Source organism: Taurulus bubalis, assembly GCF_910589615.1.
Source record: "Taurulus bubalis genome assembly, chromosome: 1".
Classification (NCBI taxonomy): Eukaryota; Metazoa; Chordata; class Actinopteri; order Perciformes; family Cottidae; genus Taurulus; species Taurulus bubalis.
In genome coordinates, this window is record NC_136589.1 from 38,397,759 (window position 1) to 38,410,960 (window position 13,202).

Below are 13,202 nucleotides of genomic sequence, written 5' to 3' on the forward strand. Positions count from 1 at the left end.
TCATTCCGTTGTCTGAGTTCAACCTGCCTGACGAGGCAACAGAGGGAACATATCATCAGAATTCCCCCTTTGGCAATACCTGCTGATTGGGTCCTAAAAAAAAAAAAAAAAAGCAAGCAGCTTTTTAACTTTTTAATATTTGACTCTCGAGTTCTGCCACGAGTAGACGCGAAAGATAGATTATCCCTCAGTGTTTTCTGGGGAATAGAAATAAAAAAGGCATTAGTGCGGATTCGTTGTTTTTATTTTTCCAAATCTTCAGTTCCAATCTCAGTGCGCACATGAGCGCGCGTGGAGGCTTTCTGCGGGAGAAGTTTTAGCGAAACTTTAAGGATGATACACCTTGGATGTTTCCTGCTGCTCTGCGGGCTCGCGCATGTCATGGCAAGTTATCCCATCTGGTGGTAAGTTTAATTTTCATTACATCCCCGAACGAATGGTGATTTGTTGTGTTTGTTTTGTATATAAATGATCCATTTTTGTGTGTGTCACTTTGTGAGAGGTTACACTTCTAATTTCGTTTCTGACAGCAGCGGAACATGTAGCTGCACCGATGGGGAAGAAGTTTAGAGACGTTTGACACGAGTATTGAGCAGAAATGATGAGGAGTGTCATTCTAATGTTAGAAAGGGACGCTTTTTATTTTATTTTTTTAAAGCAGAGAACAGCTCTGTAGAAAACACAACTAATAACAAAAACAATTAAAACAAATCTATCTAAATTGTAAGTATATTTTTAATGCTATATGGACATCAACATTTGCAGGATGAACGATGCAATTTGACTGAGAGCATTTTTTATATATATTCAGAGTGCAGCAGGTGCAAAGTGTGTGTGTGTGTGTGTGTGTGTGTGTGTGTGTGTGTGTGTGTGTGTGTGTGTGTGTGTGTGTGTGTGTGTGTGTGTGTGTGTGTGTTAGGGGTCAAATTGGCAGAGAACTAATATGAAATCTTGCCCCAGGTTTAACCTTAATGCTTGGGACAAACCGATAATGTAAACAACATATACTGTATATGCATGGTCTATTATTTATGTAATCTTTGTTATCTATGCTAATAATGAGGATCACAACATTTGAAGTAGAATCTTTTTTTTTTATTAACAGATATGAACGCTTAATAAACCATTTTACCAATGTGAAGTGTGATATTGCAGCATTTGCTGGAGGATAAATCTCAGTTTCCTCATTTTGAAAATGTCTATCTTCCATTTTTCGCTCTCGTTTCAAACTAAACAGAAGCACCAAATCCCTGCAGAACATAATGAAATTGTTAGGTCATGGTACAGCAGCTTTATTATTCACGATATTCAAGAAACTGAAGGTCACGAATTTGCATTCTTTTTTGATCAGTTCATTTTCTGTCTCGACTTCTTTAGAAGTTCTTGTCTGGTCGCATCATTTCCATGCTTAATCCATAAAATACACACATCAATCCCAAATGTCTTGATAGCGTCAAACTAACAACACTGTGTTTTATTAAAATAAATAAAAATAAAGACATTTGAGAAACTAATTACACGCGCAGCTGGAAGGAAATCCTGATATAATAGTGGGTGGGAAAAAAACTGACCCAAATGAGTAAAGTTCTGATTGATGCTCAAGTCTATTTTGGTGTTTTATCACTTGATAAGATAATGTTTTTAATTTTATTTATTTGATACCAGAGTGTGCCATGTTTTAGCTCTAATGATTGACAAATGGAAAAAAGAAAATTCTTGAATTTCAATCTCCATACACGCTTTTCTTTCTTTCTCATGTGTAGCCAGTTATGAATGACACAATGGAAGGCAGGTTTCCATCATGACCAAACTGCAGCAAGTCAAGAACGAACTCTTATGTTGATGGTTTGATTCTGGAGAGTTGGTCAAGTCTTTGATTGAAGAGTCTAACTACAGAAGCAAAAGATTGGCGAGTAAACATAACGGGAGCAAGGTGGCTGTAGAACTTCTACAAATACAAAGAATCAGAAGTGACAAATGAAGTCAGTCTTGACGTAACACTTTGAAGTTTCTTTTTCTTTCAATGTGTTTTTTTGTATCACAGCAACTCATCCCTAGTCAAATAGCGTGGTTCCTTTTGGATCGCGGCTCAACACGGCTGCATTGTCTCTCTGCTTTCAAACAGAGCATGTCAGCTATCTGAGAGCTTTCACTGCTGTGAAAAAAGCAACCAGTGATGTTTCGCTGACAGACTCTGCAGAACTTTGCTTCAAGTGGCCATCGGAGCTGGATCGCACACTCAGCCCCTGTGCCACGGTATAGTCTCTGCGGATAGGGATATGCACTAAGACAGGTTCCCGTCTGTCTCTACTCGACCTGCCATGACATAGCCTGGCTGCACCCCCTTCCCCAGTCCACCCCACCTTAGAAGATAAATACCTGGAGGTGAAAGCTTGCCGCACATTCCTTTTCCCAAACATATTCTCTTGATGTCAAAGTCGGCTCCAAGGCCCCAGGGCCCACAAGTAAAGTGGTAATTCTAAGGAACCCTGCTTGGGCTTGCTGAAATATGCATTAAACCTGTGCTGGATACACTTAGATGAGAGGGGGAAAGTCTGTACCGAGGCAAAACTTTTATATGATATATGCTTTACTTAAGTATTTATTTGTAACAGTTTTCCCTGAAGTGTTCATTTGACAACCTAAACCTGAACAACATTGGCGAATCCACTTTTTTTGACCACTTCCTCTGAATATACGTTTCTTTCCAGGGCAGCTGGTGTGAGGAAGATGAAGGAATTTCTCAGGAAGCACAAAATAGATGCCACACAAAACCAGCATTTAAGTTGGACTATTTGTTGGAGTTGGTATGCAACAATGCTGTTCTTTTTGCAATAGTTCCTTAAACGAATCATCCCTGATGGATCATGCCCTGTCTCATCTCTTAGACCATTTTCTAATACAGCAAGAGGTGGCATGGATTACTCTGCCCAACTGAGACAGACGTAACTACTAGTCAAAAATGCTGCCCTGAAGGGCTTGTTTTCACCTCCATTCAGTCCCAGTAAACGTCTCACATTGTTGAACCTCTGATGAATTGTTGTACACGTTTTTCTTAGCATTTCAGCTCCGTTTGTTGTGCGTGTTAGTATAGCAAACCAAAAGTCTGCACTAGTTTGGGACGTGGACTCAGGTTTCTACTGTGAGAGATGTGCTTGAGGGGCGTATGGACTGACAAGGGCCAAATAGAGGTCATTGTGTAATTGTGTCCTTGTTTACTGATGGATGTTGCAGACAAACTGCAGACAAATACGATTTCCTCTGGAGTCATTTTCAACTTGCCATTGCTCGCTTACTGAATGTCTCATTTATGATTAACTCGGGCGGTATGGTCTTAGGCGAGAACGTCTGTGAAGAAAAACCAGTGTGACACACGACTCTGACATTTGCTCGGGGGAAATAACAGTGGTTCACTCACCTGTCAGCGGAGGGCTCACACACACACACACACACACACACACACACACACACACACACACACACACACACACACCTTGAAAATCGACAGCATTAAAGTGTGATACTGAAAATGGGATTAAATCAGCCTTTAAATAAAAAAATATAATTGAAGTATTCAAGGTCAACGTGTTTTGCTGCCGTCAGAAGCGGTCAGCCAAGGGTCAGTTGGCTGAGGAGATCTTTTCATGGGCTGTGAGCTTTTGAAGGAAGCAGCCTGAGGCCCGTGTCGGGAGTTTTAGTAATCTTGTTGTGATCAGCAATTAGTCCTTGAACAACAGTGAACGGGTCAACAGACAGAGAGCTCACTGAGCAGCAAAAGACTGCACCTGCTCTCACTCTGCATTTCTGCAACAGCTACAGTAACTATCATCAAACCTGTATCACTCCGGGGAGGATGAGCAGATTACTGTTGCCAGTGTTCGGTCTTTAATAGACAGTTGAGGTGAAATGTAGACTTGTCTGGGTTGCCAACAAGCTACTTTGTTGCTACTCTGCAGAGCTCGTGCCAAAGATGATTTTGGCAAGATTTTGATTAATGATAAACTATTAATAATTGCATCATCAAAATATTGATGTTGGTGACAATTCAATAAAAACTGAGCAGCTCTGGTCAGCGGGTCATGTGTTTATGCCAAAAAATATATATGTATGTGTCCTTTAATTAACATTAACATGCCAATCAAACCAATTATCCACCTTTATAAGTCAATAAGGCTCTCTGTGATGTAGAAACATAAACAGATCGTCGTGTTCAAGCAAAGGAAACGGAAGAAAAAATCTGCAAATTGGCTTAATGACATACTATGCAATGATACAATATATATCCCATTTCTATGATTACTAGTTCCTAAATGTCCTAATTGAGAGGACACAGAAAAGAAAGACAGAGAGAAAGCAAAAAAGGCAACGAGACAGAGAGATGTAATCAGTGAACCAAGTTTGCACTTGTTGTATCCCAGAATACCTTCCTCAAAGGAAAGGGGGGGTTGTTCTGTGTTACACTTAATACACTCTCTGAAGTTTCAATGTAGGGTTTACACTCTTATTACCCTAAGCCGAAGGCCTGTTAAGTGTGCGGACAGTTAATAACAAGGTGTAGTTTTCCAAGTTGTCAGCTTAAAGTCTATGAAGACCTCTAGATGCATTGTGGACTTTCATCTTAGACAGAAACATTGCCTGCTTCTGTGGAGCAGAGCTGCAATTTCAATACACACAAAGGCCAGGTGTCTGCACAGAGGGTAGTTGAAGGGATAAAGGATGGACGCCTAATGGTAGCATCTGACACAGCAAATAAACACACACAATCAAACTCAGACGTGAAATTACGCTGCACCTGGACAGGGAAATTAGTCTTCCACTTGAGAGACGTCGACTCAAAAGATAAAGATCATGCAAATGCACTAACGCTGTGACTTCCCATCTCCTTGTAGGTCACTGGCAGTGGGCCACCAGTACTCGTCACTGGGCACTCAACCCATCCTCTGTGGCAGCATCCCGGGTCTGGTGCCCAAGCAGCTGCGTTTCTGCCGGAACTACGTGGAAATCATGCCCAGTGTGGCCGAAGGGGTGAAGATTGGCATCCAGGAGTGCCAGCACCAGTTCAGAGGGCGACGCTGGAACTGCACCACGGTCAATGACAATTTGGCCATTTTTGGGCCAGTGTTAGATAAAGGTAATGATACACAGCAATCACTTTCATGTGAATAAAAAAAAAGATGTGCAGCGTGCTCTATTTAACATCATCAGAGTGCATATGTGCTTCTTTTTTTTTCTCCATGCAAATAATCTGTCGGTGTACCTCAAACACAGGTCTCCAACATTCGTGTTTCAACTCACCCCGAAAGATTCCTTTCATTTGGCACCGTTTACTTGGTTCATTTGGGATTAACAGACAAAGCTATCAACCGAGTTCACCGGGTTGATAGCTTTCCAAAGGTCAGACAAAAACAATGTCTTGGAAGCATTTGCTATAGTGCTACTTGCCCTTAAACAGATCAGAGTTCAATTATCAAAGTAGGATGCTGTCAGGAATCTAGATATCCTTAAAATATGACGAACATAACAGCAAGCAACATACATATTCCACCGAAAAATAACAACAAATGAATAGACATAATTGCATTATGTAAGATCTAAATATATGTTAAGATGGTCTTAGCCCGAGCAACATTACACCCACAATACGTGTGTAATACTGTGTAACCCTTCTGACCCCAAAGTATGTTTCTGGTAATTTCTTATAAGTTGGTACTTCAAAAAAAAGACTTATTCTACCTCAATGCTGATTACCTCTTTCTTAACAATTCTATATTATGTCTGTGTTATATTTGCATTAGAAAAGCTGCTCACCCTTCGTGCATCGTTCATTATGCTCATACAAATCCTTGTTTAAATAGACTTTAGTCTGAACAAGAGCAGCCTCTATGCATGAAATAATGTACACAATTAAGGCGTGTGAGTTCTGTCTTGTTGGAGCTTTCTTTAGGAGGGAATCCCCTGTGATAGTTGCGGAATTTTTCTAAACACATTTGTCCCATTAGATTCTGTGATGATGTATTAGGAGTTTTAAGTATGTCAATTCTGGTCTACTTACGGGATCAGCCTACAGAAATCCCCCCTGTGCAGGCAGATTTTGTTACCTTCCTTAGCTGTTTCGCCCTGTTTCCAGTCATTTTGCTAAGCTAAGCTAACCACCTGATTTAGCTTCATTTTTTAGATGTCTTTGAATGGTATCAATCTTCTCACCTAACTTCCTTCAAGTTCCCAAGTATTGCCATAATGTCTTCAGTGAGTAGAGCATATACTTTTTATAATATTGTGTCCCAGGAGGTTCTTTTTTTTGTGCTTTCTTTTTGTCATCTGCGTTTCGTCTCGCTAACTTAGTTACAAGCTCCAAAATTGAAAATGAACACTAAACATAGGAGACGAGGGTCAGGACCTAACCTGTCACCTAGTTTACAGAAGATTGATGCAAACACAGTGGGTTGGAGGTTAGTTAGGGCAATTGCTTTTAATAAACTCCTGAGCCAGTTGATAGAAGAGGCTTGAGCTCAAGTAGGTGGCTAACGATAGGGGTTCTCAATCCGAGCCCTTTTGTGGTGCAAAATGCCTCCACATCTCGCCCATTGCCTCCCCTCCCAGGCCCTTAATTGCAGGGGTACTGAGTGGAAAGAGGAGGCAGCTACTGGGCTTTAGTAAATCATTTTGATTGGATTAAGGTCACTGAGGCCCTTAATAATGTGAGAGGTCAAAGTGGCTGGATTAAGTGCCTTTGTCAGAGGCCAATGAGAGTGACTCAGGGGCTCAAAGGCCTTTGATAGGGCTTAGTAGGAGAGGGCTTCCATTTCATTGGATTTGATTGATGCTGGTGTTTGTCTGTGCAACAGGGCCATTGTCCTCACTGGTGTCTGTTTGTCTGCGTTTCAGAACGTTGTGTGTCGGTTTCCTCCTGCCTTTTTGGGGGCCAAAGCTGAAAGGAAGAAAAGGCGCCTTTATAGGCTTCAGGGGCTTAGTTCCTATCAGTTAGCCCATCACTGCCCATGCCCTCACCTTCACTGAGGACATTAGAAGTTTGTTTTACATAGGTGGATTAAGCACTGGATAAATACTAGAAGAATGAAAGACATGGACCTTTAAGGAGAGGAGGCCATTCTGGGAATTGAGTTGAGACTACACTTTAAAAGAATAGAAGGGACATTTTTCTGTTTCTGCTTGTGGAAAAATGCTTTGATCACTGGCACAGACTTCCTTTCAAATACAAATGCATAAACATACTCATGCCAAATGCGATCATACATTGACTTGATCACACACAAACACTTTTCCATCTACATTGTCACGCACACCCAAACCAGACCCCATCCACCAAAACATGAAAGAGTTAAGTTGCTCCTGCCTTTAACATTATCACATACTTCTTCTATGTGCCTGTCCTCTCTCCCTTCCACATGGCCTGATCCCCTCTCTCTCTCTCTCTCTCTCTCTCTCTCTCTCTCTCTCTCTCTCTCTCACTCTCTCTCTACGTTTGTCTCTCACTCCACACCCCAAATCACGAGCCCTACCTCGAGGCTATGTCTGCGTCAGCACTCATTAATTTACATTAACTAAAGTGTCAAAACATGCACTGCTGGAATCTGCCTGTGATGAAAGGTGATAGAAAGCTCCGCAGGTGTTGTTAGTCCGTGGAGCCGAGCCCAGAGTTGTTTTTGCATTCTTTGTATTTACAGAACACCTACCAACTATATGAGTATAATCAGGCTCCAGTTTATGAGTCATATGATAGAATTAGTGAGGGCAAGTTTGCTACAAAAAAGTGGACAGTCACAATTTTGCAGGTGTTACCTCCCACACAGGTACCGACACGCACCGTCACTATTCCACTTGAAACCATTACATTCAAGTGATGTTTACAGGAAACTCCTATTACGTATTAAATAAAGCATTTGGCATGTATTGCAAAATGTCATACTGTTGGAGCTCTGACTAATCTAACCTTTGGCCCCAGTAGTCACCTCTGCCTTGTCTGTATTCTGTATACAAGGAAATCCACCCAATAAATTAACCTAAATCATTAAGTCCCAACTAAACTAACTGGGAAAAGGTCAGATGATGTGGGTTACGACCTATGACCTGAGGATGAGAAAGTGTAACTATTTAGGATGAGCTAAGAGGTCTATGCTTCTCATGAGACGTATGTCTCAGCATGCTGGGGGAGGGAAACTAGCACACCAGTATATCATTAACTCTGGGCAAGAAAGAAAGAAGGGGTGTGTTAAATGGAGTTGATGGGGGGACCTTAGCCCCACTCCCTGCTGGGCACTGCTCAGAGCACAATATCTTCGCAACCATGAGATTAAGCAGGAGAAAAAGTGCTTTTCCCCATTCACACGCCCTTTAGATTGTTTTATTAAACCATTTGAATAGGGATTTCCCCGTCTGCCGACAAGCGGGGTCCAGCCAATGCATAGTTCTCTGTTGCTATGACTTAACTTGGTCCCCACTAATCACTGGCCAGGGCAAATTTCATATAAAATATCTGGGGCCATTGTGGGACTAACACAGCGTGACAGTGGCAGCACAATAGGGGATTCAACCCCCCAGCAGGTTGTAGGGACCACTTGGCCTGCCAGGGTCTGGCAAAGTTTGGTGCAGGAGCATTGTCGGAGTATAGTGGCCTGAAATACCATAAATTGGTCGTAAAATCAAGAGAAGCTAAGCAACTAATGTAAGAGCTGGCGTTTCCCAGTTGAAGTAAATGTTATTACAGGTGTATATGGCCCCCGTATAGCATAGAGGTTCTAAAAAATGTTTCGAAATTTGACCATTTGTATAACGTTTGTTGGCTTTTTCATACTAAGGGAAGACACACCAGGTTCAAAATATGCCTTCAAATTGAAACCAGGTTCACATGGTGGTGTTGAGGTGTATATGGAGGCTCATAAACCATCTGCGTTCTGTGTATGCATGTGTCAAACATGTTTTGTGGTTGAGTGGTTAGAACAGAAACAACAGATTTTATCCACTAAAACGTATGGGTTTGCAGCTTATTGGTGAACGATGCTGCACAACCAACAAGAGTTTAGGGGTTTCGTGGATAATTATAGTTGAGGCTTTAAAGGCTTTATCAAAGAGCGAGGTGCTGTCAATCTTTTCTTTTTTCCAGGTTGCCTTGTCCACTCACACACAGATACACCAGCACATATTTAATTTGCCCTGATCCTTCTCCTTTGTTCATTTTGTAAAATAAATCCTCTCCCATTTGAACTCCTCCACCCCTTTTTGCTCTGCAGCATCCTTGCCATCATTGTCATCCACAAGGTCATGTTTCCAATGAAGTCCCCCAGGGTCCCGGTTTTGGTCCACATATCTTCACACTTTTCATAAATAATGGCAAAACTTATTTGACATGCCCAATTGAACTATATTTATATGCAGATGATATAGTCTTGTAGAGCGGAGAAGAAACTAACTAAGCTGAAACCGAAATGTTGATCCAAATGGCTCAACTCAGTGATGGCAAAGAAAAGCTTTTTCCGAACCTTGACATTTTATATTTATCGAGAACTAACACCATAGACATGCACCTCCGCTCACAAGAAGCTCCAAAATGAAAAACACAAATCTCGTACTTTATCAGTTTTAGATGATGCATGGCGATATGTAATTTATCGCTGTCGATGGCTTCCTCATGTTGTGGTTTACATCTTACATCCCTCAGCTACCTTAATTGCAAAATAAATATTACAATATCCAAGTGAAATAATCTGTGGTGAACGAAAGCGGCCATCCAGCAAGGAGAACAGAGGTTCAAATGTATTGTGAACATTAGTAACCTGTTGGGTATACAATTGCAGCATGAAGTGGGTGGTGGCAGCCTTGTGGTAGAGGATGCCAGTAGACCTTTTCTCTTGCATCATTGTTCCTAATGCCCTTTAGTCCTCAAACTGGTTGGAACCTGCTGTAAGGGAGGAGTTCCTACTCCCTTTAGCTTTATACTCCTCCCTTCTTTCTTTTTTTTTCTTTCCCACTGTCGTTCTTGTTCTTTGGAGAGAAGCATGCCCTGCCACACACACATACACACACATGCACACACACACACACACACACACACACACACACACACACACACACACACACACACACACACACACACACACACACACACACACACAATCCCAAATTGTCATTGTTGATCTTTAACCCTCTCTGTCTGTTTGTTCAATTCATATGTACACCTGGTGTTTCTATTTTCTTCATCTTGTTCTTTTTGTCTTTTTTCTTGTGATTGTGCAAGACCATACAAGTAGATTAAAATCAAAGCAAAATCCTAGTCATACTAAAGCAGGGAATACTGAAGCATTGAAAAGGTCTCATCTTCTCTAACTGTGAAATACTGTTTGGGTTTGCTTATCTGGACACTGCAGTCCCATCTCCATGTTGTGTCTATGATTTTGCCCTACAGTCTGACACAGTTTCCTAACCTTTCAAAAGCCTAATTGAGTCCCTTAATTATAGGCCTGTCAGGTCCGTCTCTTCCTCTCATCTATCTGGAGGATCCTGATCCCTCTGAGTCATCAGTTAGCTATGTCAGATAGAGGCATATAGAGGCCTTGCTGGCCTTATTCAGAGACAGGATGATTGATGTCTGCGCTGAATGAACACACACCTTAGGAGATACAACCTTAACATGTGTAGCCAACTCTTCAGTTATGTATAGTTTGTTTGATGTTGTCATGTTGGTTTGGATTGAGAAATATTTCCCTATACGTTCATACAAGACCGAGCAGAAAAGCAGATATCCATATAAACAGGCGGTGACCTACATTATCCAGCAATTCCAGCTAGAACTTTTCTTTAAGTTTAATCCTGAAAATAGCATCAGGGGCACATTACTCGCGTGACATCACACTACAGAACCTTGCCTCCGAGTATTTTTCCAATGCTCTATGTCTTACAGATATCTGAACTTCTCTTTCCAGCCACTCGAGAGTCCGCATTTGTTCATGCTATTGCCTCGGCGGGAGTGGCATTTGCAGTGACCCGTGCCTGCGCTGAGGGTTCAGCCACCATCTGCGGTTGTGACACACGCCACAAGGGCCCCCCTGGTGAGGGATGGAAGTGGGGTGGCTGCAGCGAGGATGTGGAGTTTGGGAGCATGGTGTCCAGAGAGTTTGCTGACGCGAGGGAGAATCGCCCTGATGCACGCTCAGCCATGAACCGCCATAACAATGAGGGAGGAAGAATGGTGAGTTCATTTTAAAAAACTATGTTTGCCGATTGTCGCAGTTTTTCCTACTTTCAGATATTTGATCAACATGCTTTTTGTCTTGATTCTTAGTCCCTCAACGACAACATGTTTCTCAAGTGTAAGTGCCATGGGTTGTCGGGCAGCTGCGAGGTCAAGACGTGCTGGTGGTCTCAGCCTGACTTTCGAGTTATTGGCGATTACATGAAGGATAAATATGACAGTGCATCAGAGATGGTGGTAGAGAAACATAAGGAGTCCCGCGGATGGGTGGAGACCCTGAGACCCAAGTACAACTACTTCAAACCACCCACAGAGCGTGACCTGGTTTACTATGAAAGCTCACCCAACTTCTGTGACCCCAATCCTGAAACTGGCTCCTTTGGAACCCGCGATCGCATCTGCAACCTGACGTCTCACGGCATAGACGGGTGTGACCTTCTCTGTTGCGGCAGAGGACACAACACGAGGACTGAGAAGAGAAAGGAAAAGTGCCACTGTATTTTCCACTGGTGCTGCTACGTCAGCTGTCAGGAGTGTGTGAGAGACTACGATGTGCACACCTGCAAATAAGGAAATCTGGTACTCGCCTTTTCCACCAAAATGTTTAAGACTTTATCAGGCAGAGGAACAAATACAGCAACTTATGGACAAGACATGAGAGACGATAAGGCGGTCTGACCTGTCCATGGACTCCAGTGGCAGACTTGACGGCCCTTCTGTTTTGCGCTGCAATGCTACAAGGAGCACGTCTCTGCTTTGATCAAGGGTTCAGTAGATGTTGACATCACAAAGCCTCATCCATATGAACCATGCAGATGGTGATGATGACAACAATGTCGATATCTCTAGCGATGACGAAAGTGTTTTTTGACGTAGGAAAGTACTATCGGCTAATTGACAAACGCCATATTGGTGATGTTCTTTTTTTTTGTTTTCTGTGTTTTAAGTAGTTAGTTTTGTTGAGAATAGTCCAGCACTGCCAATGCTTGCAAGTCTTTGGGGCAAACAGTGAAAGTGTCACATTTTCTTCAATGTGTAATCATAACTTGGTTTTGCCACAGAAAGTGACAACATTTATGAGCAATTTACAAGATCAGACACCCAACAGCATGCATTCATCCTCAACATCTTAAGTATGTTTATGTATATCTGAAAACTAACACTGTTGCGTGAATGAGTTTCTTTATAGTGTTAATATGTTACTTATGTGTGGGTAAGAATGCACTTGCACCTGAGTGAATGTAGTTATTATGCTGCAATGTGTTTACATGTTCTCAAATTCTTAAGTTAACGAGTTAATATCTGCTTTAAATTACTAATTTTATCTCAAGAGTAGACATGAGCCACATCAACTGAACATCAGCAAAACATAAATACACACAGTCTGCACATTTCCTGAAACACCTGAAAACACTGGGAGCTTTTTCTTAAGAGTAACAATGCTTTGAACAACATCGTAGTGATGACCAAAGACGAGAAAATAAAACCCCTCCTGTAAGTCTGCGGCGGTCAGAGAGCTGCAAAACGGATCTGAAAGGTCAGCACTTGTGTCCCATTGAGAAATATGAAGCATGTTCTCCTTGTTTTTATCAGTATTAGCAATGTCTCATGTGACTGGGTGTTGGGAAAGTTGTTATTTATAAAAGGGATATTCCCACTATATTTTTGTTTCATTTAAACACACGTGAAATTATTTTATTATGATATTTGATGAAATAGAGGTCAATTCTGTTCACCCATAAAAACACAAACGGCAAACAAACCGCAAACTGTAAATCATATAAGCTCTGTATAATGCAGTATAATTCGCAGTTGTGATAAAATGATGACCAAAACCTGTGCATGAGATGTTTATCAGCTGTGGCTTCTTGTTCCCGAAACTAAACCATGAGCAGCATCACTGAAACTATCAATACTTCCCTTATTTTAATGCTGCTAAGTAAAGTGTGTGTGTGTGTGTGTGTGTGTGTGTGTGTGTGTGTGTGTGTGTGTGTGT

General features: G+C 41.8%; 1 protein-coding gene across 1 annotated transcript; it reads left to right on the forward strand.

The window, feature by feature from the left end:
• Positions 1-281: 281 nt before the first annotated feature.
• Positions 282-11,776, forward strand: wnt3a (wingless-type MMTV integration site family, member 3A; the record flags this gene model as incomplete). Its single annotated transcript, XM_079215881.1, is given in 5 exon segments — positions 282-311; positions 313-404; positions 4,890-5,131; positions 10,938-11,203; positions 11,297-11,776. Coding segments are annotated over 5 exon segments (1,110 nt in total).
• Between the last annotated feature and the right edge of the window lie 1,426 nt (positions 11,777-13,202).